Source organism: Scyliorhinus torazame, chromosome 15 (genome assembly GCF_047496885.1).
Source record: "Scyliorhinus torazame isolate Kashiwa2021f chromosome 15, sScyTor2.1, whole genome shotgun sequence".
Classification (NCBI taxonomy): domain Eukaryota; kingdom Metazoa; phylum Chordata; class Chondrichthyes; order Carcharhiniformes; family Scyliorhinidae; genus Scyliorhinus; species Scyliorhinus torazame.
Window position 1 is genome coordinate 210,626,562 of NC_092721.1, and position 24,700 is coordinate 210,651,261.

Here is a 24,700-nt window from a genome sequence, read left to right on the forward strand (position 1 = left end):
TAGACAGAGTGGATAGTCAGAGGCTTTTCCCCAGGGTAGAGGGGTCAATTACTAGGGGGCATAGGTTTAAGGTGAGAGGGGCAAAGTTTAGAGTAGATGTACGAGGCAAGTTTTTTACGCAGAGGGTAGTGGGTGCCTGGAACTCACTACCGGAGGAGGTAGTGGAGGCAGGGACGATAGGGACATTTAAGGGGCATCTTGACAAGTATATGAATAGGATGGGAATAGAAGGATACGGACCCAGGAAGTGTAGAAGATTGTAGTTTAGTCGGGCAGTATGGTCGGCACGGGCTTGGAGGGCCGAAGGGCCTGTTCCTGTGCTGTACATTTCTTTGTTCTTTGTTGTTCTTTGTTCAAACGACACCCCAAAACAAACTCCCCCTCCCTCCCCCTGCCCCTGGGTTGCTGCTGCTGCTGACCTCCTCCGAACGCTCCGCGAGATAGTCTAGGACGGTTGCCACCGCCTGAGGAAACCCTGCACAGACCCTCTCAAGGCAAACTTTATCCTCTCCAGCTTGAGGAACCCTGCCATGTCATTTACCCAGGCTTCCACACTGGGGGGCTTCGCATCTTTCCATAATAGCAAAATCCTCCCCCGGGCTACCAGGGACGCAAAGGCCAGGATACCGGCCTCTTTCACCTCCTGCACTCCCGGCTCGTCCAATACCCCAAATAGTGCCAACCCCCAACTCGGCTTGACCTGGACTTTCACCACCTTGGACATAGTCCTCGCGAAACCCCTCCAGAACCCATCCAGTGCCGGGCACGACCAGAACATGTGGACGTTATTCGCCGGGCTCCCTGAGCACCTCCCACATCTGTCCTCCACCCCAAAGAACCTACTCAAGCTCGCCCCTGTCATATGCGCCCTGTGAGTAACTTTGAACTGTATTAGGCTGAGCCTGGCGCAAGAGGAGGAAGAGTTAACCCTACTCAGGGCATCAGCCAACAGACCCTCATCTATCTCCTCCCCCAGCTCCTCCTCCCACTTGCCCTTTAACTCCTCCACCGAGGCCGCCTCCTCTTCTTTCAGCTCCTGGTAGATCACCAAAACCCTGCCTTCTCCAACCCATACACCCGAAATCACCCTGTCCTGAGTCCCCTGTGCCGGGAGCAGCGGGAATTCCCTCACCTGCCGCCTCACAAACGCCCTCGCTTGCATGTACCTGAAAGCGTTTCCCGGGGGTAACCCAAACTTCTCCTCCAGTGCCCCATGGCTCGCAAACATCCCAGCGATGAACAGGTCCCCATTCTTCTAACCCCTGCCCGATGCCAGCTCCGAAACCCCCCCATCCATCCTTCCCGGGACGAACCGATGGTTCTCCTGAATCGGGGACCAAACCGAGGCTCCCACCTCGCCCCTGTGCCGTCTCCACTGCCCCCAGATCTTCAGCGTCGCCGCCACCACCGTACTCGTGGTGTACCTTGTCGGCGATAGCGGCAGCGGTGCCGTCACCAGCGCCCTCAGGCTCGTGCCCACACAGGACGCCATCTCCAACCTCTTCCACGCCGCCCCCTCTCCCTCCATTACCCACTTACGGATCATCGCCACATTGGCAGCCCAATAATCGCCACACAAGCTCGGCAGCGCCAGCCCCCCCCTGTTCCTGCTACGCTCCAGAAACACTCTCTTCACCCTCGGGGTCTTATTCGCCCACACAAATCCCATGATGCTCCTGCTTACCCGTTTGAAAAAGGCCTTGGGGATTAGGATGGGAAGGCACTGGAACACACAGAGAAACCTCGGGAGGACCGTCATTTTGACCGACTGCACCCTGCCCGCTAGCGAGAGTGGCAGCACATCCCATCTTTTAAAATCCTCCTCCATCTTCTCCACCAACCGCGTCAAATTGAGCTTGTGCAGGGCCCCCCAACTCCCAGCCACCTGGATCCCTCGGTACCGAAAGCTCCTTTCCGCCCTCTTCAGCGGTAACTCGTCTATCCCCCTTCCCTGGTCCCCTGAATGCACCACAAAGAGCTTACTCTTCCCTACGTTGAGTTTATACCCAAAAAAGTCCCCAAACTCCCTAAGGATCCGCATGACCTCCGCCATCCCCTCCACTGGATCCGCAACATACAACAACAGGTCGTCGGCATACAACGACACCCGGTGTTCTCCCCCCCCCCCCCCCCGGACCAGTCCCCTCCATTTCCTGGACTCCCTCAGTGCCATGGCCAGCGGCTCAATTGCCAGTGCAAACAACACCCCTGCCTCGTCCCCCGGTACAGCTGAAAGTACTCCAGCCTCCGCCGGTTCGTAGCCACACTTGCCATCGGGGCTCTATATAGCAGTCTGACCCAACTGATGAACCCCTCCCCGAACCCAAACCTCCGCACCACTTCCCAAAGATACTCCCACTCCACCCGATCAAGGGCCTTCTCCGCATCCATAGCTGCCACTACCTCCGCTTCTCCCTCCACCGAGGGCATCATAATCACATTGAGGAGCCTCCGCACATTTGTATTTAGCTGCCTACCCTTCACAAATCCCGTCTGGTCCTCATGAATCACCCCCAGGACACAGTCCTCAATTCCCGTAGCCAGCACCTTCGCCAGCAACTTAGCGTCAACATTGAGGAGCGAGATCGGTCTATACAACCCACATTGCAATGGATCCTTGTCCCGCTTCAAGATCAAAGAAATCAGCGCCCTGGACATTGTCGGGGGCAAGGTCCCCATCTCCCTCGCCTTATTAAAAGTCCTCACTAGCAACAGGCCCAGCAGGTCCACGTATTTCCTGTAGAATTCAACCGTGAACCCATCCGGCCCCGGGGCCTTCCCCGCCTGCATGCTCCCCAATCCTTTAACCAGCTCCTCCAGCCCAATCGGCGCCCCCAAACCAGCCACCTGCTCCTCCTCCACCCTCGGGAACCTCAGCTGATCTAAGAATCGTCACATCCCCTCTTCCCCCACTGGGGGCTCAGATCTGTACAGATCCCCATAGAAGTCCCTAAATACCTTGTTTATTCTCACCGCACTCCGCACCGTATTCCCCCCTCTATCCTTAACTCCACCAATCTCCCTCACTGCCTCCCTCTTACGAAGCTGATGTGCCAGCATCCGACTCGCCTTCTCCCCATACTCATACGTCGCCCCCTGCGCTTTCCTCCACTGTGCCTCTGCTTTCCCCGTGGCCAACAGGTCGAATTCCGTCTGGAGGTTCCATCGCTCCCTAAGTAGTCCCTCCTCGGGGGCCTCTGCATACCTCCTGTCTACCCTTAGAATCTCCCCCACCAACCTCTCCCTCTCCCTCCCCTCTCTCTTCTCTCTGTGGGCCCTAATGGAGATTAGCTCCCCCCCCGACCACCGCCTTCAACGCCTCCCAAACTACCCCCACCTGCACCTCCCCGTTGTCGTTGGCCTCCAAATATCTTTCAATGCACCCCCGCACCCGCCCGCACACCCCCCCCATCCGCCAACAGTCCCACATCAAGGCGCCACAGCGGGCGCTGGTCCCTCTCCTCCCCCAACTCCAGCTCCACCCAGTGCGGGGCGTGGTCTGAGATGGCTATGGCCGAATATTCCGTTCCCTCCACTTTCGGGATTAGCGCCCTACTCAAAATGAAAAAATCTATCCAGGAGTAGGCTCTATGGACGTGGGAAAAGAAGGAAAATTCCCTGGCCAGTGGCCTGGCAAACCCCCATGGATCCACTCCCCCTATCTGGTCCATAAACCCCCTGAGCACCTTGGCTGCAGCCGGCCTCTTACCCGTCTTGGACCTAGAGCGATCCAGTGCTGGGTCCAGCACCGTGTTGAAATCCCCCCCCCATTATCAAGCTTCCTACCTCCAGATCCGGAATCCGACCCAGCATGCGTTTCATAAATCCGGCATCATCCCAATTCGGGGCATATACGTTCACCAATACCACCCGCACCCCCTGCAACCTACCGCTCACCATCACACATCGACCTCCATTATCCACTACAATATTCAGTGCCTCGAACGACACCCGCTTCCCCACCAGTATTGCAACCCCTCTGTTCTTCGCATCCAGCCCTGAATAGAATACCTACCCTACCCATCCCTTTCTCAGCCTGATCTGATCTGCCACCTTCAGATGTGTCTCCTGGAGCATAACCACGTCTGCCTTCAGTCCCTTTAAGTGCGCAAACACCCGGGCCCTCTTAACCGGCCCATTCAGGCCCCTCACATTCCAAATTATCAGCCGGATCGGGGGCTACTCGCCCCCCCCCACCGCCGACTAGCCATCTCCTTTTCTAGGCCAACCACGTGCCTGCGCCTCCCGCACCCTCCCGTCCCCCAGGCGGCGGACCCCCGCCCCGACTACCCCCGCCCTGACTACCTCTCCTACTTCCAGCTCCCCTTTGGCCAATGCAGCAATAACCCAGTTCTCCCCCCATGACACTCCTGTAAGTCAGCTGACTCCTGCTGACCCCAGCCTCTCTCGCCATTCCATCGATCCCCCAGCGTAAGCTCCTCTCCACCACCCTTCCCCCCCGGCCCCGCTCCCATCCTTCCCTAACGCGGGAAAAAACCCGCGCTTTCCTGAGCCGGCCCCGCCCCCTCTGGCGCAGCTTCTTTTTGCGGCCTTACCCCAACTCCCCATCCCCGGGCCTCCACCCCCCCCTCTTCCTCCGCGGGGCCCTGCCCCTCCAACACCGACGCCCACACTCTCCCAGAGCCCCCACATCAAATCCATTCACCCATCCCCACCCAGCACTCAAACAAAAAGAACATTCCCCAAACTCAGTAAACGCAGTAAACATCCCCCCACGACAAACCCTCAATTTGAGTCCAACTTTTCAGTCTGTATAAAGTTCCATGCCTCATCAGGCGTTTCAAAATAGTGGTGCCGATCTTGAAACGTGATTGACAGAAATCTTTGGATCCTCACTGTCTTCAGGTGATGTCCCGGAGGACTGGAGAATAGCCAATGTTGTTCCTCTGTTTAAGAAGGGTAGCAAGGATAATCCAGGGAACTACAGGCCGGTGAGCCTTACGTTGGTGGTAGGGAAATTACTGGGGAGAATTCTTCGAGACAGGATCTATTCCCATTTGGAAGCAAATGGACGTATTAGCGAGAGGCAGCACGGTTTTGTGAAGGGGAGGTCGTGTCTCACTAACTTGATAGAGTTTTCCGAAGAGGTCACAAAGATGATTGATGCAGGTAGGGCAGTGGATGTTGTCTATATGGACTTCAGTAAGGCCTTTGACAAGGTCCCTCATGGTAGACTAGTACAAAAGGTGAAGTCACACGGGATCAGGGGTGAGCTGGCAAGGTGGATACAGAACTGGCTAGGTCATAGAAGGCAGAGAGTAGCAATGGAAGGATGCTTTTCTAATTGGAGGGCTGTGACCAGTGGTGTTCCACAGGGATCAGTGCTGGGACCTTTGCTGTTTGTAGTATATATAAATGATTTGGAGGAAAATGTAACTGGTCTGATTAGTAAGTTTGCAGACGACACAAAGGTTGGTGGAATTGCGGATAGCGATGAGGACTGTCAGAGGATACAGCAGGATTTAGATTGTTTGGAGACTTGGGCGGAGAGATGGGAGATGGAGTTTAATCCGGATGGGCCGAATGGCCTCCTTCTGCGCTGTAAATTCTATGAAACTTAAAATCAGAGCCAGTGTTCAGGAGAGGTTAGAAAACACAAATCATAGAATTCACAGTGCAGAAGGAGGCCATTCGGCCCATCGAGTCTGCACCGGCTCTTGGAACGAGCACCCTACCCAAGGTCAACACCTCCACCCTATCCCCAGTAACCCCAACCAACACTAAGGGCAATTTTGGACACTAAGGGCAATTTATCATGGCCAATCCACCTAACCTGCACATCTTTGGACTGTGGGAGGAAACCGGAGCACCCGGAGGAAACCCACGCAGACACTGGGAGGATGTGCAGACACCACACATCGAACAAAGTGTGGTGAATGTGCGGAGCTCTCCAACAAAAAGTAGCCAGTATTCAATTAAGAGTGGCACGGTGGCACAGTGGTTAGCACTGTTGCTTCACAGCTCCAGGGTCCCAGGTTCAATTCCCAGCTTGGGTCACTGTCTGTGTGGAGTCTGCACGTTCTCCCCGTGTTTGCGTGGGTTTCCTCCGGGTGCTCCGGTTTCTTCCCACAATCCAAAGATGTGCGGGTTAGGTGGATTGGACGTGATAAATTGTCCGTAGTGTCTAAAAGATTAGGTGGGTTTGAGGGTTACGGGGATAGGGTGGAAGTGTGGACTGAAGGGCCGGTGCAGACTCGATAGGTCGAATAGCCTCCTTCTGCACTGTAACTTCTGTGACATTCTATGAATTAATCATCTAAAATTTGAGATTGATTGATTTTTGTTGGACAAACTTTGAGAAAGATATTGACAAAAGGCCAATAGCTGGAAGGTTACCTTTGTTTGCTGTATTGTTCTGCATGGTTTTAGGAGGTACAGAATTGCCAATCATTTGTATTCCCTCTCGAACGTGGAGGCTGGAGCCTATATTTCTGTGCCGAGCCAGGTGCAGGGATTGTCGGAGGGATACACTCGCTGCCTAATGGCACTCCACTCCCATTAGGGTTACTCCCTTAGCCAGAAGCTATTGATGTTGTTAATGTTGAAAGACACTGACCAATTGTGCCCAGATCGCCACAAATGTGTGATCTTGCCCTGCAGATGTTCCATTCCCTGGCCCATCTCACAACGGCCAGACCCCATCAGTAAAAGGATTAAGATATGGATCAAACATAAGGCAGGACTTAGGCACCCAATTACAGGTGAGAGGCGGGTGGACATAAAGGTTTGCCTGTACCAACCCCACCCCTTCCCTGTCAGCCATTTTCCCAGAGATGCGGTGGGGGTTGTCAGGGCTCCCAGCCTGCCAATAGCAGAGAGCCATTTAAGGTCATTAAATGGACTTGTTCTCTTGCTCCTGAGGAATTGGGGACGAGAGCAGCTGTCTGGAGCTGAACCCCCCCAGCTGCAGGCTGTCCAGGCCCGATCACCTGGCCACAGGTATGGCCGTGGTTCCCTCTCCACAATCCCTCAAGGCAACTCCCTGTCTCTCTCTCTCTCTCTCTCTCTCTGTCTCTCTCTCTCTCTGTCTCGTTCTCCCTGTCTCTCTCTCTCTCTCCCTGTCTCTCTCTCTCTGTCTCTCTCTGTCTCTCTCTCTCCCTGTCTCTCTCTCTCTCTGCCTCTCTCTCTCTGTCTCTCTCTCCCTGTCTCTCTCACTCCCTGTCTCACTCTCTCCCTGTCTCTCTCTTTCTGTCTGTCTCTCTCTCTCTTTCTCTGTCTCTCTCTCTCTGTCTATCTTTCCCTGTCTCTCTCTCTCCCTGTCTCTCTCTCTCTCTGCCTCTCTCTCCCTGTCTCTCTCACTCCCTGTCTCACTCTCTCCCTGTCTCTCTCTCTCTGTCTCACTCTCTCTCTCTGTCTCTCTCTTTCTGTCTCTCTCTCTCTCTCTTTCTCTGTCTTTCTCTCTCTGTCTATCTCTCCCTGTCTCTCTCTCTGTCTCTCTCTCTCTGTCTCTCTCTCTCTCTCTATCTGTCTCTCTCTCTGTCTCTCTCTCTGTCTCTCTCTCTCTCTCTCTGTCTCTCTCTGTCTCTCTATCTCTCTCTCTCTCTCTCACTCTGTCTCTCTCTCTGTCTCTCTGTCTCTCTCTCTGTCTCTCTCTCTGTCTCTCTCTGTCTCTCTCTCTCTCTGTCTCTCTCTCTCTCCCTGTCTCTCTCTCTCTCTCTCTCCCTGTCTCCCTCTCTCTCTCTCTCTGTCTCTGTCTCTCTCGCCCTGTCTCTCTCCCTGTCTCTCTCCCTGTCTCTCTCTCTATCTCTCTCTCTATCTCTCTCTGTCTCTCTCTCTCTCTGTCTCTCTCTCCGTGTCTCTCTCTTGATTTGTTATGTTGTAGGTGTGACATAAGCGGCTTCCTTGTGGTGCACTTGACAAAGGAAGGTTCAGACGTGGAGATAACCTCAACACATTTATTAAACTATTTACACTTCTATTACTCAGGTTCGACACTACTGCTAATCCTACTATAGCTACCCAAACTGACTAACCAGTTGCTGCAATCCACGTGGTGGGAGTGATATTGAATCAACCCTGTGTCTGTACTCACTGACTGTCTCCACTGGAAAGAGGCAAATCATGTGTGTGGTGTCCTTTATATATGGGTTGGTGTAATGCCCCCCTGTGGTTGTGTCACCTCTGTGTGTATCGTGAATGTCCATTGGTGTAATGCCCCCCTGTGGTCGTGTCACCTCCGTGTGTATCGTGAGTGTCTATTGGTCGTGTCCTATCTAACTGATCTATTGGTTGAGTGTGTGTGTGTGATGTCTCTTGTGCTCCCTCTAGTGTCTAGCTAGCCTACATGTATTTACATTGATGCACATCACCACATCCCCCCTTTTTATATGTTCATATTTTCTGTACACTTTAAGAAAATTGAACAAAGAACAGGTAGATAAGGTAAGGTATATACAAGTCATGGGAACAGTGATTAAACAATAAGTCCAAATCACTGATGTGAGTCCCAAAAACCATCAATCATCATGGTCAAATGTCTCTCTTGGTTATGAACGCCATCAACGTCCCTGTGCCACAGGAACCAAGAAGTGGTCAAATCACTTCGCTGTCTGATTTGGAGTCCCGTTCTTCACTGTAGCATGATAGACCATCATGGTCGTCCTGCCATGCACTGGAGTGTGGTAGACTGTCATAGTCTTCTTGCTGTTTACGTGAGCATGGCAGACTTGCATCGTCTGCCGCTAGTTGGTCAGAGGAGGTTGCTAGACCCTCATGGTCTTGTTCCTGCAAGGACTGCGCGTCGGAGTCTTGCGTTGCTTCTATCATGGAGGCTGTCCACGAGCTCGCTGCGGAGGCTTGTGACACTGGAGTCACTACTTGTATGTGCAAGGACTGCGGTGTGGAGTCTTGCGTGTCTTCTTTCGTAGAGTCGGGAACCCTGAGCGGGGTGTGGACCACGCTCTGTGTGGCAGCAGGCCGCTCTCTGTGGGTGTGTACCGCTCTCTGTCTCTTGGTTTCAGGCTGCAGCATCATCCTGCACCCACGAGTCGGGATGCCGTAGATGCTGGGCTGAAGATCCTCAAATCCGAAGAACGAATCCGTGTCCGCGTCGGATTCAATACGGGGGTCGCCAATGTGCAACACGTCCAGTTGCGGTTTGGATTTGGTACTGGGGTAGCCTCCCAAGGTGAAAGGTTCGTCCGAGTCGTAGTCTTCTAGGACCATATCATCACTGTTTGCGTCGGAGCTGGCATTGGGCTCGCGAGGTCCAGAGAAAATGTAAAGGTCGGTATCGAAGTATTCAAGGTCGGAATCATCGGTTTGGGCGTAGGTAACTGCTTGTTGCAGGGTTCTTCGGAGGTTAATTTCATTTCCTGGTTCAATCTGAGGCATTGTGCTGTCATTCCAGGTGAAAGAAGGTTGTTTTACGGCTTTAAAATATTTTTTCTTTGATTTGGGACGTTTCCCCTTTAAATGGGCGTGGTCCGGGGCCTCTGACGTCATGAAGCATGTGACGTACTGCGTAGGAAGCGTTTGCACATGCGCAAATCGCTGTTCCTGTGCCGGGGGCCGTTTTCGTGATTGCGCATGCGCGGTGTCTCGCAACTGCAGTCCCTTTAGAAAGATGGCCGCCGATCAAAACTGTTCTCTGCTCCGGGATCTCGGCCTCGTGGTGAGTACTGGCGCTTCTCTTACCTTTTCTTGCTGGTTGGAGTGTGTTTTCCTCACAGTATTTTCCGAATTTGTCCAGGACTGCCTGGAAATCGCTCCTGTTTTGCCCTTTGGAGAACTTGAATTTTTAAAAGATTTCTTCTGCTCTGGCACCGGCGATGGTGAGGAGAAGCTCTGTCTTTTAAGCATCGGCCAGGTCTTCTAGTTCGGCTGCTACCAGGAAGATTTCAAACATTTGCCGGAATGCCCGCCAGTTTCCGCGGAGATCTCCGTGGCACTGGAGCTGCTGTGGATCCCAGATCTCGAACATCTTGCCTGGGTATTGTTGCTGGTTGTCATGGTATGCTGAGGTATGGCTATCTGGATTGAAACAGTTCACTGCTGGTACCATGATTTGTTCTGTTCTAGGTGTAACATAAGCGGCTTCCTTGTGGTGCACTTGCCAAACGAAGGTTCAGACGTGGAGATAACTTCAACACGTTTATTAAACTATTTACACTTCTATTACTCAGGTTCGACACTACTGCTAATCCTACTATAGCTACCCAGACTGACTAACCAGTTGCTGCAATCCACGTGGTGGGAGTAATATTGAATCAACCCTGTGTCTCTACTCACTGACTGTCTCCACTGGAAAGAGACGGATCATGTGTGTGGTGTCCTTTATATATGGGTTGGTGTAATGCCCCCCTGTGGTCATGTCACCTCCGTGTGTATCGTATTCATCCATTGATCGCATCCTATCTAACTGATCTATTGGTTGAGTGTGTGTGTGATGTCTCTTGTGCTCTCTCTAGTGTCTAGCTAGCCTACATGTATTTACATTGATGCACATCACCACATCTATGTCTCTCTCTCTCTCTGTCTCTCTCTCTCTGTCTCTGTCTCTCTCTCTGTCTCTGTCTCCCTCTCTCTCTCTGTCTCTCTCTCTCTCTCTCTGTCTCTCTCTCTGTCTCTGTCTCCCTCTGTCTCTCTCTCACAGTCACGCTCTCTCTCACTCTTTCTCTCTGTGTCTCTCTCTCCCTGTCTCTCTCTCTCTGTCTCTGTCTCTCTCTCTGTCTCTCTCTTTCTCACATTCACGCTCTCTCTCACTGTCTCTCTCTCTCTGTATCTCTGTCTCTCTCTTTCTGTCTCTCTCTGTCTCTCTCTCTCTGTCTCTCTCTCTGTCTCTCACACACTCTCTTTGTCTCTGTCTCTCTCTTTCTGTCTCTCTCTTTCTCTCTGTCTCTCTCTCTCTGTCTCTCTCTCTCTCTGTCTCTCTCTCAGCTTACTGTTCCTTTCAAACTCCGAGACCACCTATTGGCCCTCCAGCTTCGAGAGGCCACCCACCATCAATCCTTAACGGAATGGCAATCAACCTCCTGGCCACTAACTGGCCAGTTCAGGGAAAATTACAGCCAGGCACCTGTTCAATGCTGGGTCAAGACACCCGCTTGACCCTGATAGTGGAGCCCTATCCCAAAACCCAAAACCCGGCCCCGCATCTCACCTAATGGTGAAATAGGCCCAAGGGGCTACGGGGCCTCCTCCTCTTGCTGTACGTTGGTAAGGTCACGGGAAACTATCTATTGCCAATGGGCCCTTTGCCCCAGGAAGAGAGTCGGCTGATGAGGGGAGAAATTTGGAGGAATTAAGTTGTATTGTGACGTCTCTTTGTGCAGGATTGGATGTGCAATTGTACAGAAAACAATTGTACAAAACCTTTGGACCAAATACTGATTATGACCTCAAGGGAAAACCTAAAGCACAAGATCAGGTTCAGACAGGAGGATACAGAAATGCCTCGATTAAGGCGTTCCTGACTGCGTATGAAGCAACAAAGAAAAATACGGGACTCTCCCCAGATCCACAGGTAAACCCCAGAAAAAGTCAAAGCTCCAGTCCCTTCAAACTGGGCGAGTTCTTACTCCAGTTTTTAAAAATGTATTCTTTCACAGGACAGGTTATTGCCAATCCCTCATTGGCATTGAGAGGGTGGGGGTGAGTTGCCTTCCTGAACCGCTGCAGTCCATGTAGTGTAGGTACACCCTCTGTGCTGTTAGGGAGGCATTTCCAGGATTTTGAACCAGCGACAGTGAAAGACTGGATTGATCGGTGGAAAACTGGGAATGTCTCAGACAGACATACAAATGTGGAGCTGGACTAGACCCTTTGGCCCCTTGGGCCTGCTCCACCACTCAGTGAGGTCTGGATTTTGTGACGTCTCCTTGCGTCAGTTCAAACAGGAGCAAGGAAACCGCCTCCTAATTATCACTTTGTGTCACCCCCCACCACCACACCCTCTTCAGCTGGTGAATCAGTTCTCCATGTCAAACACCGCTTGGAGGAAGCACTGAGGGTGGCAAGGGCACAGAATATGCTCTGAATGGGGGACTCCATAATCAAGAGTGACTCTAACACCACCACAGACCAAGCTGGCCGGATCCTAAAGGTCAGAGCTGCTCGTAATAATAATTCACCTGAGATTTTCCTGAGGAAGGAGCAGCGCTCCAAAACCTAGTGATTGGAAACAAATCTGTTGGACTTTAACCTGGTGTTGTAAGACTTCTTACTGTGCTCACCCCAGTCCAACGCCGGCATTTCCACATCAGTAATCATAATCTTTATTATTGTCACAAGTAGGCTTACATTAACACTGCAATGAAGTTACTGTGAAAATCTCCTAGTCGCCACATTCCGGCGCCTGTTCGGGTCACAGAGGGAGAATTCACAATGTCCAATTCACCTAACACCACGCCTTTCGGGACTTGTGGGAGGAAACCGGAGCACCCGGAGGAAACCCACGCAGACACGGGGAGAATGTGCAGACTCCGCACAGACAGTGACCCAAGCGGGAATCAAACTTGAGACCCTGGCGCTGTGAAGCAACCGTGCTAACCACTGTGCTGCTGTGACTGGGACTGCAGCAGGTAGTGAGGGAACCAACAAGAAAGAGAACCATACTTGACCTCATCCTCACCAATGGGCCTGCTGCAGATGTATCTGTCCCTGACAGTATCGGTACAGTGACCACCCCACAGTCCTTGTGGAGACAAAGTCACATTTTCATTGAGGATAATCCACCATTGGGGCTGGTTTAGCACACTGGGCTAAATCGCTGGCTTTTAAAGCAGACCAAGGCAGGCCAGCAGCACGGTTCAATTCCCGTACCAGCCTCCCCGAACAGGCGCCGGAATGTGGCGACTAGGGGCTTTTCACAGTAACTTCATTGAAGCCTACTCGTGACAATAAGCGATTTTCATTTCATTTCGTTTTTCATCGTGTTGTGTGGCACTACCACCGTGCTAAATGGAATAGACTTTGAACAGATCGAGCAACTCCAGACGGGCAGCCATGAGGCTGGGGGCCATCAGCAGCAGCAGGATTGTATCAACCACAATCTGTAACCTCCTGGCCCGGCCTATCCCCCACTCCCCCATTACCACCCAGCCAGGGGGTCAACCCTGGTTCAATGAAGAGTGCAGGAGAGCGTGCCAGGAGCAACACCAGGATGGTCCATCTCAGGTCCCCAACAATGTCAGTCTTCAGCCAACTGCATTCACTCCATGTGATATGAACATAGAACATAGAACGATACAGCGCAGTACAGGCCCTTCGGCCCACGATGTTGCACCGAAACAAAAGCCATCTAACCTACACTATGCCATTATCATCCATATGTTTATCCAATAAACTTTTAAATGCCCTCAATGTTGGCGAGTTCACTACTGTAGCAGGTAGGGCATTCCACGGCCTCACCTCTCTTTGCGTAAAGAACCTACCTCAGACCTCTGTCCTATATCTATTACCCCTCAGTTTAAAGTTATGTCCCCTCGTGCCAGCCATTTCCATCCGCGGGAGAAGGCTCTCACTGTCCACCCTATCCAACCCCCTGATCATTTTGTATGCCTCTATTAAGTCTCCTCTTAACCTTCTTCTCTCCAACGAAAACAACCTCAAGTCCATCAGCCTTTCCTCATAAGATTTTCCCTCCATACCAGGCAACATCCTAGTAAATCTCCTCTGCACCCGCTCCAAAGCCTCCACATCCTTCCTATAATGCGGTGACCAGAACTGTACGCAATACTCCAAATGCGGCCGTACCAGAGTTCTGTACAGCTGCAACATGACCTCCCGACCCCGGAACTCAATCCCTCTACCAATAAAGGCCAACACTCCATAGGCCTTCTTCACAACCCTATCAACCTGGGTGGCAACTTTCAGGGATCTATGTACATGGACACCTAGATCCCTCTGCTCATCCACACTTTCAAGAACTTTACCATTAGCCAAATATTCCGCATTCCTGTTATTCCTTCCAAAGTGAATCACCTCACACTTCTCTACATTAAACTCCATTTGCCACCTCTCAGCCCAGCTCTGCAGCTTATCTATATCCCTCTGTAACCTGCTACATCCTTCCACACTATCGACAACACCACCGACTTTAGTATCATCTGCAAATTTACTCACCCACCCTTCTGCGCCTTCCTCTAGGTCATTGATAAAAATGACAAACAGCAACGGCCCCAGAACAGATCCTTGTGGTACTCCACTTGTGACTGTACTCCATTCTGAACATTTCCCATCAACCACCACCCTCTGTCTTTCAGCTAGCCAATTTCTGGTCCACATCTCTAAATCACCCTCAATCCCCAGCCTCCGTATTTTCTGCAATAGCCTACCGTGGGGAACCTTATCAAATGCTTTGCTGAAATCCATATACACCACATCAACTGCTCTACCCTCATCTACCTGTTCAGTCACCTTCTCAAAGAACTCAATAAGGTTTGTGAGGCATGACCTACCCTTCACAAAGCCATGCTGACTATCCCTGATCATATTATTCCTATCTAGATGATTATAAATCTTGTCTCTTATAATCCCCTCCAAGACTTTACCCACTACAGACGTGAGGCTCACCGGTCTATAGTTGCCGGGGTTGTCTCTGCTCCCCTTTTTGAACAAAGGGACCACATTTGCTGTCCTCCAGTCCTCTGGCACTATTCCTGTAGCCAATGATGACATAAAAATGAAGAATGTAGGCACTGGATACTGCAAAGGCTCTGGGCCCTGACAATATCCCAGCAACAGTACTGAAGACTTGTGCTCCAGAAGTTGCCGCATCCCTAGCCAAGCTGTTCCAGTGCAGCTACAACACTGGCATCTACCCGGCAATGTGGAAAATTGCCCAGGTATGTCCTGTACACAAGAAACAGGACAAATCCAACCCAGCCAATTACCCCCCTATCAGTCTACTCTCCATCATCAGGAAACTGATGGGAGGAGTCATCAACAGTGCTATCAAGCTGATGGCTGATATCTTTCTCATCCCCATTCTCCTGCCTTCGCTCCATAACCCCGATCCCCTTATTGATCAAGAACCTATCTATCTCTGTCTTAAAGACACTCAGTGATTTGGCCTCCACAGCCTTCTGCGGCAAAGAGTTCCACAGATTCACCGCCCTCTGGCTGAAGAAATTCCTCGTCTCTGTTTTAAAGGATCATCCCTTTAGTCATATTAATACTGTGGCTACCAGGACAGGTCAAAGACCAGGAATCTGACAGATGCTGGACATTATCAGGGTTCGGCTGACAAGAGGCAAGTTACTTTTGTGTCAGACAATGACCATCTCGAACAAGAGAGAATCCAATCATCTTCATTGGCTTGATATTCAATGCATTGCCAAGTCCCCATGATCAACATGTTGGAAGTCACAGTTGATCAGAAACTGATCTGCCACATAATTATTGTGGCTGCAGGTCAGGGGCCAGGAACCCTCAAGTAACTCATCTCCTGACCCCCCAAATACTGCCCACTGTCTACAAGGCAAAGTCAGAATGTGACGGAATAATCTGCACTTGCCTGGGTGAGAGCAGCTCCAACACTCAAGAAGCACAGCACCATCCAGGACAAAGCAGCCGTTTTATTGGCACCGTGTCCACCACCGTAAACATTCATTTATTCCACCTGATGACCAGTGGCAGCCGTGTGTACCATCTACAAATGCATTGAAGTTACTCACCAAGGTTCCTCAGACAGCACCCTCCAAACCCACGACCACGACCATCTATAAAGACAAGAGCAGCAGATACCTGGGAACCCCACCACCTGGAGGTTCCCCTCCAAGTAACTCACCACCCTGACTGGGAAATATATTGGCTGCTCCTTCACTGTCGCTGCGGCAACATCCTGGAACTCCCTCCCTAACAGCACAGTGGGTGTACCTACACCGCGCGGGACTGCAGAGGTTCAAGAAGGAAGCTTAGTACCACTCATAAATCACTGCACCCTCTCGGAGGTCTAATTATCCTTCCTAAAGTGTGATACCCTGAACTGGACACAATACACTCGCTGGAACCCAAGTGTTTAATAAAGGTTCAGCTGAACATTTTGTACTCTATTCCTCTGTTAATAAAGCCATGTTTTCAAACAGCCTTTTAACTTCTGCCTCCTTCAAAGATTTGTGTGCATTCACCCTAGCTCTCTCTCTGATCTTACACCACCTTTAGAATTATATAATTGATTTTACACTGGGACTGGGGTTGGTTTAGCACACTGGGCTAAATCGCTGGCTTTTAAAGCAGACCAAGGCAGGCCAGCAGCACGGTTCAATTCCCGCACCAGCCTCCCTGAACAGGCGCCGGAATGTGGCGACTAGGGGCTTTTCACAGTAACTTCATTTGAAGCCTACTCGTGACAATAAGCGATTTTCATTTCATTTCATTTTCATTTCACACTGCACCTTTTAATTGATCACATAGATCACGTCACACTTCATCTGCCATGTCCCACCAGCCTGTCTATATTCTTCTGACGTTTGTTACTGTCCTCGTCCCATTTCTTAACTTTGCGCCATCTGTAAATTTTGATATTATGTCCTGTACTCATAGAATCCATAGAAGATTATACAATCCCTACGGTGCAGAAGGAGGCCATTCAGCCCATCAAGTCTGTACCGACCCTCTGAAAGAGCACCCTGCCTGGGCCCAATCCCCCATTCTATTCCCGTAACCCCACCTAGGGGTAATTTATCACGGCCAATCCATATAACCTGCACATCTTTGGACTGTGGGAAGAAACTGGAGCACCCGGAGGAAACCCACGCAGACACGGAGAACATGCAGATGCCGCACAGACAGTTACTCGAGGTCTGAATCAAACCCGTGCCCCTGATGCTGTGGGGCAGCAGCGCTAACCACCGTGCCCGGCGCCGCCCCCATCTCCAGGTCATTAATTTATTAACAAGCAGCTGCACTGAATTGATGATCTTCTGATTTGACAGATGGACGGTGTTGCCAAGATTGCACCAATTGTCTCTCTCTACGCTGGAGACCCCAAACTCCCACAGTATGTGGAGGAGATGGTACGAATCACACAGGATGACTATCTGTCCGTGAAATGTAGCATCGCAGGTAGGAGTCCGCTCTGGACATTCCTTGTGTTATGTTGGTCATGTTTCTTGCATCAAACTAAGTGCTCAGTGTCTCCACTGGTCCGCTTCTCCCAGTTAAAGGAACTCTCAGATTGTAATTCTCCAATTATCTTGGGCACGGTAAATTTGCCCCGTCCCCAACACCAGAGATCATGGGCGAAATTCTCCGTTATCGGCGGAAACTCCGCCGATCGGCGCAAAAAACGGCGCAAATCCCACTTGCGTCACGTCATAAAAATGGGCCGATAGTCTGCGGCCCGAAATGGGCTAGCAGCGACGTAACGGGATCCGCGCTTGCGCAGTGGTTCACGCCGTGCAGCGTCATACGCGCTGCACGGCGTGACGGCTCATAAGGCCGCGCAGCTCCCCCCCCACCCGACCGGAACAGCCGACCGCAACACCCGACTTGATGGCTGGCCGTCGCTCAGCCCCGAGGTTCGAGTCACGCGATGTGGAGGCGCTCCTGGATGCGGTGGAGCAGAGGAGGGACGCCCTGTATCCCGGGCACGGCCGCAGAGTTGCCCCACGCCACAGCCGGCGTCTGTGGAGGGAGGTGGCAGAGGCCGTCACCGCTGTGGCCCTGACACCACGGACAGGCACCCAGTGCCACAAGAAGGTGAACGACCTCGTCAGAGCAGGCAGGGTGAGCGTCCCCCATATCCCCCATATCCCCTCTCCCCCAAATCCCCCCCTCCCCCATATCCCCCATATCCCCCCTCCCCCATATCCCCCATATTCCCCCCTCCCCCATATCCCCCCCTCCCCCATATCCCCCATATTCCCCCCTCCCCCATATCCCCATATCCCCCCTCCCCCATATCCCCCCTCCCCCATATCCCCCCCTCCCACATATCCACCCTCCCCCATATCCCCCCTCCCCCATATCCCCCATATCCCCCCTCCCCCATATCCCCCCCTCCCCCATATCCCCCCTCCCCCATATCCCCCATATTCCCCCCTCCCCCATATCCCCCCTCCCCCATATCCCCCCTCCCCCATATCCCCCATATCCCCCCTCCCCCATATCCCCCCTCCCACATATCCCCCATATCCCCCCTCCCCCATATCCCCCATATCCCCCCTCCCCCATATCCCCCCTCCCCCATATCCCCCCTCCCACATATCCCCCATATTCCCCCCTCCCCCATATCCCCCCTCCCCCATATCCCCCATATCCCCCCTCCCCCATATCCCCCATATCCCCCCTCCCCCATATCCCCCATATCCCCCCTCCCCCATATCCCCCCTCCCCCATATCCCCCATATCCCCAAGTGAATCCAGCCCTAACCTTAACCTCTGCAATGCACGCGCAACCGATGGCGTGCATTCATATACCTGCCTAACACTGTTGCCTTTTACCCCTGCCACCACCCCCCCCCCCCCCCCCCCCAGGAGAAGCGCGCACACAACAATAGGGAGCATGTGAGGACTGGAGGAGGGCCCGCTGATGAGAGGCCACTGACCGTACACGAGGAAAGGGCCCTGGAACTGGCTGGCGGACCTGACGACCGGGAGGTTGCTGATGCAGAGGTCGGGGCCCCACGAGCAAGTGAGCCACCAACAGCCCGTCCCCATATCCCCCCTCCCCTATATCCCCCTCTCCCGTATCACCTGATCACTGCCTGATGTCTAACCATGCATGCTTCATTGTGTATCGCAGGACCAAACGTCCAGGCACCCATCCCCGCAGATGCAGACCGCCCGCAGGATGCCCCTCGGAGACCACGGGAGACGGAGAGACCCGAACCCTCCAGCATGCGACGCCCGCAGGATGCCCCTCGGAGACCACGGGAGACGGAGAGACCCGAACCCTCCAGCATGCGACGCCCGCAGGATGCCCCTCGGAGACCACGGGAGACGGAGAGACCCGAACCCTCCAGCATGCGACGCCCGCAGGATGCCCCTCGGAGACCACGGGAGACGGAGAGACCTGGAGCAACAGGGAGACGACACCCCCGTCACGTGCGGGAGCGACCACCCAGCGATGAGGGGGGCAGCCACAGGCCCCCGTCACATCCGAGCCAGGACACCACTACCCAGGACACCACTATCCAGGACACCCCTACCCGGGACACCACTACCCAGGACACCCCTACCCGGGACAGCACTACCCGGGACAGCACTACCCAGGACACCCCTACCCGGGAAGACGAAATACCGGACAGTGACTCAGAGTGGATGGGTGGAGACGAACCCCCACCCCAAAGTGCCATGGACTCAGAGTGGGACGAAGAGCACGACACAACGCCACTGCTGTCACCAACACCCTCCACCATCGCAGAAACACTCACCACGGTTGGGCACTTTAGTGATGAGGCGTCTGGTACACTCACTGGTGCGCACAACACAGCCGTCCCGGTACAGCAGGTGGAGGTAGGAGCAGCAGAGGGACCGGGCGGTCGGAGGGCAGCCCAGGCCAAGCGAACATCTGCCGCCCAGATGGATCCCGGGTTCCTGCAGTTACCACACCCACACATAGATCCGATGCAACCACCGACACGGAGACGAGCGAATAGGGTGACGGGTGGCTTGCGGCGGCTGCGGTCGCAGGTGGAGGAGTCCACCCGCGTCCAGGAGCTGGGAGTGGTCCCGGTCATGCGTGCCACCCAGGCTGACACCGCACGGGTGGCGTCCGCGGTGGAGGCAATGGGTGCGACGGTGTCAGACATGGGGAACGGTTTGCGAGGCCTGGGGCCTTCCGTGCAGGCGGCGTCTGTGGCCCAGGAAATGGCTGCCCTCTCACAGGAGGCCATGAGCCAGTGCCAGCGCCAGATGGCAGAGGCGCTCAACGCCATAGCCCAGTCTCAGCAGGCCATGGCCCAGTCTCAGCAGGCCATAGCCCAGTCTCTGCAGGCCATGGCCCAGTCTCTGCAGGCCATGGCCCAGTCTCAGCAGGCCATCGCTGAGGGCATCGGCGCCAGTGGCCATGTGCGAGCTGGCGTCGCACTGTCGCAGACAGGGTTCGACAACCCCCTGGGCTCCATGGCTGCAAACCTGCAGACCCCTGTCGATACCAGCACGGGCCTCCAGGACTGGCAGCGCCAGATGTCGGGGGCGCGTCGGATGGCCAGTCCGTTCGCATCCCCCACCCATGTAGAGGCCTGGGGGCCATCGGGCACCCCGAGGGAGGAGGAGGTGGTGTGGTCCATCCCGGCTCCCTCTGTAGGGGAGGTCCCGGTACACCGCGACACCTCGGACTCCCCCCCTTCCGTCCCAGGTGCATCGGGTGGGCAACGGGCAGGACAGGCTGGCAGCTCGCCATCCCAGTCGCCCGGGCCGCAGCCTGGCCCATCTAGGCCAGGACGCCCCAGGAAACGGCCGCCAAAGGGATCCAGTGTCAGAGGGCAGGAATCACAGGAGTCCACCTCCAGTTCTGCTGTACCGTCTGGGGAACCACGTAGACGTAGTCAAAGGGCCCGTAAGGCCAAACAATTAGACACTGAGTAAGTTGGCACGGGTGCAGGGCACAGATGAGTTTTAGGCGCTAGGGCACGTGCATGAACTCCTTTGGTTATTAAAGTCAATGTTACACCTACCGAAGCTGCCTTTATGCTCTGTCCAAAGTGTGCGGGGGTGTCATGTACGTTGAGCGCAAGTGTGTGTGTGAGGGGTGGTCTTACCTCAGCCCCAGGTGAGTCTGCCCCCTTCCCCCTGGGCCGCCATCAACATCCCCCGGGCAGAGGACGGGACCGTGCGCTGCAGTATCACAGCCGCATGCAGGGATGGTCCGGGTGGATGGTGGTACTGTGGCCATGGGTCAGACATAGTCCAACGATGTAGAGCCAGGAGCTCATCGGAGGCGGGCTGTCATCATTCTCCATGGCCTGCGATAGACACGCGTCCACCCGCAACTGGGTGAGCCCGGCCCGTTGTGCCGCCGGTGGATCGGCAATTGGGAGTGGGGGGGTGGTGTGCATGCGGGTGGGGTGTGTGGGGTTGGGGAGGGGGGTGATGGTGCTGGGTGGATGGATGGGTGGGGGGTGTGGGTGGTCGGCTGTTGTCATGGTGTGCGGTCTGTGGCCATACTACCCGATTCCCACGCCCATCTAGTCAGTGAAGCGGGCGTCTATCAGTCTGTCCCGTGCCCGCTGGGCCAGCCGGTAACGGTGGACAGCCACCCGTCTGTGTCTACCCCGTCTGCCCTGACCATTGCCCCCATCCCCCTCATCTGGGGAGGACTGGGCCTCTTCCTGCTGCTCCTCCACTCCGCCCTCCTCTGCCTGCGGCACATCGCCCCTCTGCTGGGCTATGTTGTGCAGGACGCAGCACACCACAATGATGCGGCCGACCCTATCTGACCGATACTGGAGGGCGCCCCCAGAGAGGTCCAGGCACCTGAAACGCATCTTCAGCACGCCAAAGCACCTCTCGATCACTCCCCTTGTCGCTACATGGGCATCATTGTAGCGGTTCTCCGCCTCATTGCGTGGCCTCCGTATAGGCGTCATCAGCCACGATCGCAATGGGTAGCCCCTGTCGCCCAGCAACCAGCCCCTCAGCCGGGGATGGCGTCCCTCGTACATGCCGGGGATGGATGACCGCGACAACACGAATGAGTCGTGTACACTGCCTGGGTAACGGGCGCAGACGTGCAGGATCATCATGCGGTGGTCGCAGACCACCTGTACGTTCATCGAATAGGTCCCCTTCCTATTAGTGAACACGGCCCTGTTATCTGCAGGTGGCCGCACGGCGACGTGCATCCCATCGATCGCGCCCTGGACCATGGGGAACCCGGCAATGGCAGAGAAGCCCACGGCCCGGGCATCTTGGCTGGCCCGGTCCACGGGGAAGCGGATGTAGCGGTGCGCCATGGCATAAAGGGCATCTGTCACTGCCCGGATGCACCGATGCACCGATGTCTGCGATATGCCGGACAGGTCCCCACTCGGTGCCTGGAATGACCCCGTTGCATAAAAGTTCAGGGCCACCGTAACCTTGACGGACACGGGGAGAGGGTGTCCCCCGCCAGTGCCACGCGGTGACAGGTGTGCCAGCAGGTGGCAGATGTGTGCCACGGTTTCCCGGCTCATCCGGAGTCTCCTCCTGCATTCCCGGTCCGTGAGGTCCTGGTATGACTGCCGGGGCCGGTACACACGGGGCGCCCTCGGGTGCCTCCGTTGCCGTGGGGCCGCGACGTCCTCCTCCCCCTCCTCGTCCTGTCGGTCAGGTGTCCCTCCAGCCTGGGCGGCTGCCGCCTGCCCCTCTGCGGCAGCCTGCGCCGCCTCTCTGGCACGCTCCTCCTCCTCCTCCTCCTCCTCCTCCTCCTCATCCAGGGCAACATAGACATGAGCGGCTGCCACCACGGCGGCCAACATCGCTGGATGATCTGAAAACATGACGACCTGGTGGGGGGGAGGGGAACGACGACATGTCATCATTGCCCATATCCCCTCCTCCCCCCAGCCAGGTGGCATGGACCGCATGGGTCCAACTGTTGGAGGCTGGCACCTGGCCAGGTGGACCAACTCATTTGCCCTCCCATCACCCACCCCGGCACGGACCCCCCCCCGCCCCAACCTCCACCCCAGCACGGACCCCCCCCCAACCTCCACCCCGGCACGGACCCCCTCCCCAACCCCCAACCTCCACCCCAGCACGGACCCCCCCCCCCAACCTCCACCCCGGCACGGACCCCCTCCACAACCCCCAACCTCCACCCCGGCACGGACCCCCCCCCCCAACCTCCACCCCGGCACGGACCCCCTCCCCAACCCCCAACCTCCACCCCAGCACGGACCCCCCCCCCCAACCTCCACCCCGGCACGGACCCCCTCCACAACCCCCAACCTCCACCCCGGCACGGACCCCCCCCCCCAACCTCCACCCCGGCACGGACCCCCTCCACAACCCCCAACCTCCACCCCGGCACGGACCCCCTCCACAACCTCCACCCCGGCACGGACCCCCTCCCGGCACTCCCCCGGAGCCCAGCCTACTCTAACCACCCCCCCCCCCCCCCCGCCGCACACACACACAAGCCGAGACACACCTCTTCTCAGGCAATCAGTCTGCGGCCACGCCATTTCCTGCCCAGAGCCAACCCCCCAGGCCGTCACTCACCTCCTCGCTGGTCGGCGTGAGCCTGGAGCACCGGGTCACGCCGATGAAAAGGAGGTTTGATTGACGTCGACGTGAACGGTCATCACGTCGACGGGACTTCGGCCCATCCGGAAGGGAGAATATCGGCAGGCCGAAAATCGGCTGCCTTGCGCAGGCCCGTGACATTCTCCGCGGCAGCGGCGCCATTAACGCCCCGCCGACTTTTCTCCCTTCGGAGACTTCGGCGGGGGCGGGGGCGGGATTCACGGCGGCCAACGGCCATTCTCCGACCCGGCGGGGGGTCGGAGAATGACGCCCCATGTTTCCAATCTCCAGTCAGCGGACAGGTTGGATTAGGGATATAGGGAGAAAGTGAGTAGGTGGGATTGAGGGAGAGAGGGTGAAGGTGACAGGGTGAAATTGAGGAATATGAGGAAAAGGTGGGTAGGTGGGGATTATTGAGGGATAAGGAGGGAACGCGAGTAGCTGGGAGTTCAGAGAATCCCTACAGTACACATTTGGGCCATGGAATCTGCACTGACCCTTGGAAAGAGCACTCTACCTAGGCCCATGTCCCCATCCCATCCCAGTAACTCCACCTAATCTTTTGGACACTAGGGGCAATTTATCAAGGCCAATCCACCTATCTGCACATCTTTAGACTGTGGGAGGAAACCGGAGCACCCGGAGGAAACCCACGTGGGATATTAGGAGAAGGTGGAAAGGGGAGATTGAGATTTATGAGGATAGGTGGGAAGGTTGGATTGAGGGATCTGAGGAAAAGGTCGATAGGTGGGATTGAGGGATATAGGGAAAAGGTGGGTAGGTGGGATTGAGGGATGCGGGGAGTAGGTGGGTAGGTGGGATTGAGGGATACAGGGAGAAGGTGGGTAGGTGCGATTGAGGGATATAGGGAAAAGGTGGGTCGGTGGGATTGAGGGATGCGGGGAGAAGGTGGGTAGGTGGGATTGAGTGATGCGGGGAGAAGGTGGGGAGGTGGGATTGAGTGATGCGGGGAGAAGGTGGGTAGGTGGGATTGAGGGATATAGGGAAAAGGTGGGTAGGTGGGATTGAGGGATGCAGGGAGAGGGTGGGTAGGTGGGATTGAGGGATGCGGGGAGAAGGTGGGTAGGTGGGATTGAGTGATACAGGGAGAAGGTGGGCAGGTGGGATTGAGTGATGCGGGGAGAAGGTGGGGAGGTGGGATTGAGTGATGCGGGGAGTAGGTGGGATTGAGGGATACAGGGAGAAGGTGGGGAGGTGGGATTGAGGGATGCGGGGAGAAGGTGGGTAGGTGGGATTGAGTGATGCGGGGAGAAGGTGGGGAGGTGGGATTGAGTGATGCGGGGAGAAGGTGGGTAGGTGGGATTGAGGGATGCGGGGAGAAGGTGGGTAGGTGGGATTGAGGGATACAGGGAGAAGGTGGGGAGGTGGGATTGAGGGATACAGGGAGAAGGTGGGGAGGTGGGATTGAGGGATGCGGGGAGAAGGTGGGTAGGTGGGATTGAGGGATGCGGGGAGAAGGTGGGTAGGTGGGATTGAGGGATACAGGGAGAAGGTGGGTAGGTGGGATTGAGTGATGCGGGGAGAAGGTGGGTAGGTGGGATTG

At 55.0% G+C, this 24,700-nt stretch overlaps 1 protein-coding gene across 1 annotated transcript in view; it reads left to right on the forward strand.

Moving 5' to 3' along the window:
* selenoj (selenoprotein J) overlaps positions 1-24,700 on the forward strand; it is a 148,646-nt gene that overhangs the window by 84,594 nt on the left and 39,352 nt on the right. Inside the window, 2 exon segments of the mRNA XM_072477554.1 lie at positions 11,295-11,485; positions 16,899-17,028. Of these exon segments, the coding sequence (XP_072333655.1) occupies positions 11,295-11,485; positions 16,899-17,028 (321 nt within the window).